Source organism: Miniopterus schreibersii, assembly GCF_964146895.1.
Source record: "Miniopterus schreibersii genome assembly, chromosome: X".
In the NCBI taxonomy this organism is placed as follows: Eukaryota; Metazoa; Chordata; class Mammalia; order Chiroptera; family Miniopteridae; genus Miniopterus; species Miniopterus schreibersii.
In genome coordinates, this window is record NC_138104.1 from 7,556,889 (window position 1) to 7,566,465 (window position 9,577).

Sequence of the window (9,577 nt, forward strand, 5' to 3'; positions counted from 1 at the left end):
CAATGTGAATTCTGCCCAGAGTTCATCCCAGACATGAATCTAATACAGACAGATCAGCATAGATATACCCCAAAATAGGAGTTTTATCTTTGTCAACACATCAAATTAATTTCCAATTCAAAATTTTTTTATTTTCAATCAACTATTAAATTTATACAGGGTGTCCCAAAAAATGTATACATGTTTTAACAGCTGATAGCTGTTAAATGAAAATGAAATATATTTTAATAAACACTGCCTTTATAATCATTCGAAGTGTGTGTATACATTTTTGGGACACCCTGTATATCACATTTAATGTCAAAGGATTGATTTGTTAGATCAAGCATAAAAAAAACATGTTAATATCTACTAGATATTACTAGAGAGAATTAGGTAAACATTCACACAGCTACCCTCAAAGAGCGTACACTGTAGTAAAAGACATGACATGTACATGAATAATCATAAGATAGAGTGTTAAACTGCTAAGTATTGTGGGAGTTTAAGGGGGCACTCAAACTCACTCAGATGCCTCACTTGCACCTGAACCAAAGAGAATAACATAAATAAGATACAACCCAACAACACACAGGAACTTGTTCTAATCATCCCAGACACCAAAGCTTCATATTAAACAGGCCCAATAACCTCAATCTCTACAAGAGCTAGGTAGAAATATACTTGGTGCTCTTTAATCTTACTAGCCTTTATTTGTCCCATATCTGATATTAATTAACCCCATCAAATACATAAAATTTCTAATTACTAATCCATATTAGATCAGTTAACAATCTAGTGGCTGCTTTGACAGGAAAGGATTTCAATATATTCAATTACATCAAAATGCATTCAGCATCCACTCTGATTAAGGCACTGTGCAATATTTTGTAGGGGGATACAAAGATTATGAATTTATAGTACTCAAAGAGCTTGCAGCCCGGCCGGGCGTGGCTCAGCGGTTGAGCGTCGACCTGGGATCCAGGCGATCAGGGTTCGATTCCCGGTCAGGGCACATGCCCGGGTTGCGGGCTCGATCAATGACTCTCTCCATCATTGATGTTTCTATCTCTCTCTCTCTCCCTCCTTTCCTCTTTCTGAAATCAATAAAGATATTTAAAAAAAAAAAAAAGAGCTTGCAATGTAGTAGAAAAGGCCTACATATATACATGGGACTAACTATATGGCACAGTAAAGTTTATAAATTGTACCCAAATCTAATTTGACAAGCCCACAAACTTTTGATTATCAAAAGCAGTTATATGTACACTAAAGATAAAACTGGAACCCAAGGTCATGCAACACTAGTGACTCCTTCCTAAAGAAATACCAAGCTCCAAGTAGTCATTATATTCTCTTGCCTAGGTTGTAAATTGAGTCAAGTAGACTAGCATATCTCTGACACTGAATTAACACAGCCTTCTAAGTCACCTAGGCAATAGCAGTATCGACTTTCTACATGAATGTAAGTCACATCTGTTTTATTATTTGTGACTTGGCGTTACATGTCTAAGCATGTAGCTATTACTGACACCTTCCAAAAGAATTGTATTAGTCTGCTTGGGCTGCCATAACAAAATACTATAGACTGGGTGGCTTACACAACAGTAATTTATTTCTCAGTTTTGGAGGCTGGGAAGTCCAAGATCAAGGTGCCAACAAAGTAGGTTTCATTCTGAAGCCTCTTTTCTTGATTGTAAGTGGCTACCTTTCACCTTGGGGGCTACCTTCTCCTAGTAGAGGGTGGGAATGGGGGAGGGAGCTCTCTTTTTTTTAAAAAAGACAAGGGCCCCAACCTCATGACCTTATCTAATCCTAATTACCTACCAAAGGCCCCATCTCCAAATACCATCACATTGGGGATGTTAGGGCTTCAAGACATTTTGGGCGAGAAACAAGCATTCCAGTCCATAAAATGATTAGAGATCACTAAGAAGGTCCTGATGGCTTTGGGGAGGACCCAACCCCAAAATATTTGGGGAGAGAGCTCTAGAGGTGCCACAAGTGGTGACAAATGAAAATGTGGTTTCTTTCCAGATCTACCTTTCCCATTATTGCCATTTCTGGCTGAACTGGAAATCAAAGGATAGGTTAATAGCCTTTAGTTACCGTTTACCCAGACATTTCAGAAATCTGAATGCATCTCTTCAGAGCTTTAGAACATAGCTCTCAAATCCTAACCTACCAGTAATACACGCTAATGATAAAATCTAGACAGGTACTTTTATTAATATGAAAGACTGAAAAATATAACATTAATATCTACCTTTTGTCTAAAATCAAAGTCAATACTTTTACTATCATAAATCACGGAAATGATTTTACTTTCCAGGAAAACTGACATCACACATTCTTAATAATTATGTGTGTCATAGCTATAACGGTTTTTGTATGTGAAAATGTTTGTGGTTTATATATAAAATTTCTAATTACAAAGATATATTATATAAAATTACAGTAAGCAAGGAATTAAACTCACGCTAAGACAACACAACGTCAATTTATCATGTGACTAGGATTGCTTAAGTCTCTTTATGTTAAAAAAATGACAATACTCATGGGTCCAAACAAGACTAAATAGAAGTGAGGAAGTGAGTCTTAAAATGAGCTATATGAATTAAAATATGTACAATAATAAATAAAACAGATTTTATTTTATTTTTTTCCTAGTAACCAACATTTCCAAGCTGCTAGAATGGGCAGAAATTGCTAGGTGGCATATTTTTATATTTTTACCTTCTATATTCAGATACTTTAAAATTCTTGAAAAACACCAAAGCAGATAATATGTCATCCCCTTAAGATAATCTGTGATAATTTAGGATATCATAAAACCAAAATTATGAATTACTGATACACATATTCCTAAATGTGAAAATAACATAAGCTAGTAGTATATTCATCTTCCAATTTTATAAGAGTCTTACAAATAAATTACATATATAACTTGCTTGCCCTCCCTTCTACCCTTCTAACAGTTAAAGAATTAAAAGGTTTATAATAATGTAAGGATTACAGAATTAAAATCAGCATTCTTGTCTATTCAATCCAGGGATAAATTATTAGCTGCTCCTAGGTAAGTGGGCTCATAACTACTATAAGTGCAAGGACATGAATTTATCCAACACTATGATCTTTCCTTTTATTAGTGTGCACAGTAGAATAATAAGCATATTCATTTTGGACAAAAATATATATACCTATCAGTTATCAGAAGCACAGTGTTGAAGATACTAGTTCCATAGTAATTTGAAGTATCTGTTTGAATTCTTATTAGTAGCAAATTATTCTAAATGCTAGCAATTTTGTCACCACTGATAAGAAAATATTGATATTAACTATGGTGGTCAATAATTTCAGAACATGTAAATTTACTGAATCCACACAATATAAAATTACAGAAAGGAAGAGTACGCTAGTTCATCTTTAGCATCTCTTCACACGGGAGAAAATGACATGGCCCAGTAACTGCCTAATAAACTACAGAAAAGTCCAAGGCCCCTCTTCTCTGTTAATGTGGTTGGTCCTTTTGTCTTTTTCCCCACCTCCTCGCAATGGACTTTCTGCAATACTCAGATACAAACAATGGAAAACAATTAAGATGGATCTATAGTGTACGTGCAGAATGAAACCCTCCAAGTGATCTGCTCCACAAAGAATAATTTTGGTCTACACTATTGTCTAAACCCTACTATAAAAATGATAGGGCAGCCCTGGCAGGTGGCTCAGTTGGTTGGAGCATCGTCCCATACACCAAAAAAAGGCTGTGGGTTCAATTCCCAGTCAGGGCACATACCTGGGTTGCAGGTTCGATCCCCAGTTGGGGCGCATATGGAAGGCAGACGACCGATGTTTCTCTCTCTCTCTCTGCCCCACCTTCTTCTATTTAAAAAAAAAAAAAATGTTAGGGTTGTGGACCAAAACAATGCACTATTTTATCAATTGTGTGAAAATTATTGGTGGGGTAAGATTTAAATCTGGTTAGTACAGGACTGCATTTCTAGCACTACCAACCTGAAATTTAGAAGATATAATATCCACATAATGCATATTTGATGTTTCACATTAATTTTCAAAACTCCAGAAGCTTGTTCTTCGTTCAAGTATGTCCAAATCTACCCTGGCAGTTTAATGATAGTTACAAGCAGCATAGGTTATATCAGGCATATCGGGGGAGGGGGGAGCAATTTCATCTAAGTGAAGTTGGGCAAGTCACTTCACCAATTTGTGCCTCCAAGGTCATACTAGTGTTTATCTACCTCATAAGGTACCTATTATGTAACTTTGGGACAGTTACACTCAATAATGTCTGCAAAATATTTACCTCTGCCCTGATTGGTGTGGCCCAATGGTTTGAGCATCGGCCTGCGCACCAAAGGGTCATGGGTTCAATTCCCAGTCAAGAGCATGTACTTGGGTTGCAGGTTCCCCCACCTGGGCTGGGGCGCATGTGGGAGGCAACCAGTTAATGTGGCTCTCTCATATCGATGTTTCTCTCTCTCCCCCTCACCCCTCCCTTCCACTCTCTCTAAAATCAATGGAAAAAATATCCTGAGGTGAGGATTAACAAAACAAATATTTACCTCAATGCCTAAGACATAGCAATGCTAAATAATTATCCACAATTGTCACTAACTTAAAAGTGGAGATGTTAAGAGCAGACTCTGGGGCCAGATAACTTAGATTCATATCCTAGCATTGCTGGGGGATCTTGGGCAAGTTAACTCAACCTCTCTGAGCCCCATAAATTATTTTCTAAATATCAAACTAGTTAATATACATAAAGGGCTTGGAACTGTAACCAATACATAGTAAGCACTACTTAAGTTTTCGTTATTGCTAACACACAATTTCTGGGAAGGAAATAAAAAAAAAGAACAGGAATTTGCAAACCAAAAGCAAAACAAAGCTAACACAAGCCAGTTCTAACAATAATAATTCACCTTATGCTGGGGTAGGCATCACACCCCAAAGCTAAAAGCATCTAACTTCCTCAGTAACTGAATAAAAACAGCCCCCACCATTTTCTGAGTACCTACTACAAACATAACATTTAAGTACATGGGCTCTTAGACTTAGTTTGAATTTGAGTTTTAAAAAAAAATTGTTTTTTTTTTATTTTTAGAGAGAGAGGAAAGGAGAGGGATAGAGATAGAAACAAAACATCAATGAGAGAGAATCATCCATCGGCTGCCTCCTACACCCTCCCTACTGGGGATCCAGCCCACAATCTGGTCAATGACCACTTGTTTCCTGGGTCTACGCTCAACCACTGAGCTACACCGGCCAGGCTTGAGCTCCTCTTAATAACTGTGTAATGTGGGTATGTTTTGTTGAAGTTAAATTACTAAAGTTCTCTGAGGCTTCAAAGATTCCTCCTCTGTAAAATGGTAATCATATTACTGTTACAGGGTTGTTTTGAGGGTAGGCCTATGTAGGTAAACACAATAGTAGCTATTATTACTATTCCCAGTCAGAGACTACACAAAAGTTGTTGATTCCCATAACCCATCTTATAATCTTTTCAATAATACTATGAGGTAGCTAACAATTCAGTTATATCTAAGGACACAGAGGGGAAGTAGAGTTTGCCATCCCAAAATATACCTTTTGGGATTTTTCTTTATTTTTTTATTTTTTAATATATCTTTATTGATTTCAGGGAGAGGAAAGGAGAGGGAGAAAGAGAGATAGAAACATCAATGATGAGAGAGTCATTGATCGAGCCCACAACCCCGGCATGTGCCCTGACCAGGAATCGAACCCCAATAGCCTGGATCCCAGGTTGACGCTCAACCACTGAGCCACGCCCGGCCGGGCAGGGGATATTATTTTAAACTGGTTATTTTCAAGAAACAAAAGACTCAGGAAAAACCTTTGACCTTCCCCAGAACTACCTAAAAGATTTAGACAGAGGGGAGCAATCATCATAGATAACTATAGTTTAATATGAATTAAGTGTAATAGACAGGGAGCCTAGCAAAGCCCCTTTGATCAGTGCTTCTGTGTCCCATTGTTAAAGATGGCCCAGCAAACATTTACTTACCAAACATTTACTTTTCCATCTCCCTGCAAATTGTGACCCTACTCTGAAGTCCCAAACCACAACTCTCCCCTTCTCCTTAGCTCAAGATCACATATAAGCCTCAACTATTATGGAACCCCTGTATGTACATACATAATAAATCTGGCTACTTTCTTCAGCTAATCTGTCTCATGTTAATTTGATTATTAGTCCAGCCAGAAAAATTTAGGAGGTAGAAGGAAAAATATTTTTCCTCCCCTATAACACTTATGCCCAAAAAAGTGAAGGAAGTTGCCCAAGGCCACACAACAGAATTCCAGGCCAGATTCCACTGAGGACACTGTTCTTTACCTTAACTCACAATGACTAGTAAGAAATAGAATCCTTTCTTTTTAGGGATCAAGTGGCTATTTTATTTATTGCCCTAGTGGATGTGGCTCCGTTGGGCCACGTCCTGGCCACCAAAATGTTGCCAAAAGGTCACTGGTTGGACTCCTGGTCAGGGCACAAGCCTAGGTTGCAGTTCAGTCCTGTTGGGGCTAGTGCAGGAAGCAGTTGATTGATGTTTTGCTCTCACCTCGATGTTTGTCTCTCTCTCTCCTCCCTTCCTCTCTCTCTAAAAATCAATAAAAACTTTTTAAAATAATTATTTAATTTATTCATTCAACAAGCCATTACTGAGAATTTCTTATATGCCAAACACTGTACTATGAACTGGGGTTACAGTGGTGATTCCTGCCCTTATAAAGTTTCTTTTAGTAGGAGACAATCAACAGGTAATCAGGAAACTGCTTAAAAAATAAATATGATGATGATGAGGATGCAGGCTAAGGCATTTAAATGTTGGGAGGGGTTGGCTATGTTAGCAAGTATGATCAGAAAGGTGGAGGAAAAGGAGAACAGTATGTCTTGTTCTAGAAATAAGAAAAGGAGCCAATGAGACCGGAGACAATATGAGAGGCTGGTTGAGGAATAAATGTCTTTGAAGATAAGGACCAGATTCACATTTTTTTGTCCCTCGCAGGATCAAAGAGCGTGGGAAACGGTTTCAAGCATATCTGAATTCCAGGTCTGCCACCCCTATGCCGGCAAAATCCCCTAATATCATTTCATTATTTCCTTCCTGTGTAAAAATGTAAGCATGGTTACCGCTACCAAAGGTCCGGTGGGGAGCCAGTGAGGCACAGATATTCATGATATTTGCTGAACTAAATGAAAACACCAGTCCCCACGTGTCCTCCCATGTGGTCGTTTCCGTGCCAGGTACCGGGAGGCCATCACTTCCATCCCCCAAATGTACAGAGGAGGGCCTGTCCCTCACCTCTCGTGATCACTCCCGAATTGGCCCACGCCCCTCCCCCCAGCACACTGGCAGTCGGCACAAGTCCGCCAACCGTCCAACCCCCCCACCCCGCGCTACTCCCCACCCCCCGCTACCCCCCACCCGCCGCACCTCTAGTCCCACACGCTTCCCCGGGACTCTGCAGAGGATGCCCGCACCCCAGCCTCCCCATTCCGTCCCCACCGCCCGTGTGACGTAAAGCTGAACCCCGGGAGCTGCGGCCACCCCCCGCCCCGTTCCGGGCCACCCCAGCCCGGGCCACCCCTGCCCAAGCCGGCACTGCAGGCCCCGCGCCTCAAGGGCCGGCCGCCGCCGCTCCGGGCCGGGGCCAAGCTGCTCACCACGACGCTGGGGCTGCGAGTCGCCATAACGGAGCCGGCAAGCGCGCCGGCGAAGGGCAGCCTGAGAAGGAAGAAGCGGGCGCAGCACCGACTAGGGGACGGAGGCGCAGGAGGAGGCGGTGCCTGCGGGAGAGCGGAGCGCTTCGCCGAGCGCTCTCCTCAGCCTTAGTCGCCGCGGCTCGAGCTGAGGTACGAGTTCCGCCCCCCGGCCCCGCCCCCGCGCCCGGCCTGGCCCCGCCCCCGAGGTTCCGCCCACACGGCCGGCCCGCGTCCCCTGCGCGCCTGTGTCTGCGGCTTTTCGAGTTCACGCGGCAGCCCCGGACTTTTCTCGCGGAGGAAGCGGGGGCGGTTCCGTTCAGCTTGTAACCCCCTCTCCCTCGGTCTCGCATGCAGGCGGCTCCTCGATTTCCAAACCCCCGCCGGCCGCCTTTCTTCCTAGTGGCCCTAGCCTAACCGGTGCCAGCTCTTCAGGTTTCAGTCACCACGTGGTTCCACTTGCCCGGCGTCCCCTTGCCAACACTTCGGACTGCATTGCGGACTCCATTTTCCTGAGTTGTGGCCCAGTTCTCACAAAAATCTTTAACTGCTTGTCAGAGTTGAGCCCTAGAGCCCTGGAGTCAACCAGATCGGGGTACACTTAACTGCCCTGTGTCCTTGTGCAGATCAGACTCTCTAAGGCTGTATTTTCTCTCAGTAAAATGAGGGTATTAATAGGATCCTTGTGAGGGGTGAAGGACATGATATGCGTGTATATGTGTATATATGTGTGTATATATGTATATATCGTTGAAAAATACTCAACTAAGTAAATGTGAAGATCTAATTGCCTTTATGAAGTGACTTTTCTTCCATCACCACTTATCCCCCCTTTACCCTCTCCTACCTCGCCCCACCCCCACCCCTTTTCCTCTGGTAATCACCCCACTGTTGTCCGTCTATGAGGTGGGTTTTTTGTGGGTTTGCGGGGTGTTTCTTTGGTTTTTTGCTTAATCTCTTCTCCTTTTTCACCCAGCCCTGCAACCCCCCTCCCCTCTGACAGTTGTGAGTCTGTACTCTGTTTCTATGAGTCTCTTTATATTTTGTTTATTTTGTTCATTAAACAGATGATGTACCCCTGAAACCTACATAATTTTATTAACTAATGTCACCCCAATAAATTCAATTAAAAAAGAAAATTAGCAAGGAATTAAACTGACAGACTTTCCCCCCAAAAAAGTAACTCGTGAGTCAGGCAGCATCAGCAACTAGGAGGGCACTCCAATGAGTTGTACAGAATGGAAGTTTTTATAGGCAGAAAGAGCACAGGGCTAAGAAGTTAGGAATAGATTATTTCAGGCAAGGTCTCCACCACTTAGGGGAAGGCGGGAGGTCTAATCAGGCAGTTTACCTACCTAGTCACCAGGAATTTCCAGACTGATTGGTTTAAAATGTCATTTCTGAGAGAGGCTGAAACTGAAATCGTGTTATTAAGTTTTCTTTTGGTGGTGTGGCTTAGCAAAAATGAATCCATTTTGGCTGTTGATTACAATATATGTTGTACAGCACCTTTTTAAAACAATTTATATGGTACAGCACTTAGGACAATGCGCAATCAATAAATGGGAACTATCACTATTACTGATCTTTATTTTTGCCTCCACAATTTCCTATATGGAATTGGGAAAAAAATCTTCCCCTATGCTCAAATGTCAGGTAAGCAAATAACAATTGTTCCATTCCTAATGTACTCATCTGTACAGCTCCAGCACCCACCACAGTGCTGAGCACATAGTTGGTGGCGATTTAATGGAGATTAAGGCCACTAAGGGATATGGGATGATAGGAGACATGAAACTGAGAAAGTCGTTGAACTTCTCTAAGCCTCAGTCTCTTCATCTAAAAAATGAGAAT

General features: G+C 41.6%; 1 protein-coding gene across 1 annotated transcript in view; it reads right to left on the reverse strand.

Moving 5' to 3' along the window:
- Window positions 1-7,893, reverse strand: part of HPRT1 (hypoxanthine phosphoribosyltransferase 1) — a 31,253-nt gene extending 23,360 nt beyond the window's left edge. Inside the window, exon 1 of the mRNA XM_081125937.1 lies at window positions 7,688-7,893. Coding sequence (XP_080982063.1) covers window positions 7,688-7,714 — 27 coding nt within the window. The 5' untranslated portion in view covers window positions 7,715-7,893. The remainder of the gene's footprint in view (window positions 1-7,687) is intronic.
- Between the last annotated feature and the right edge of the window lie 1,684 nt (window positions 7,894-9,577).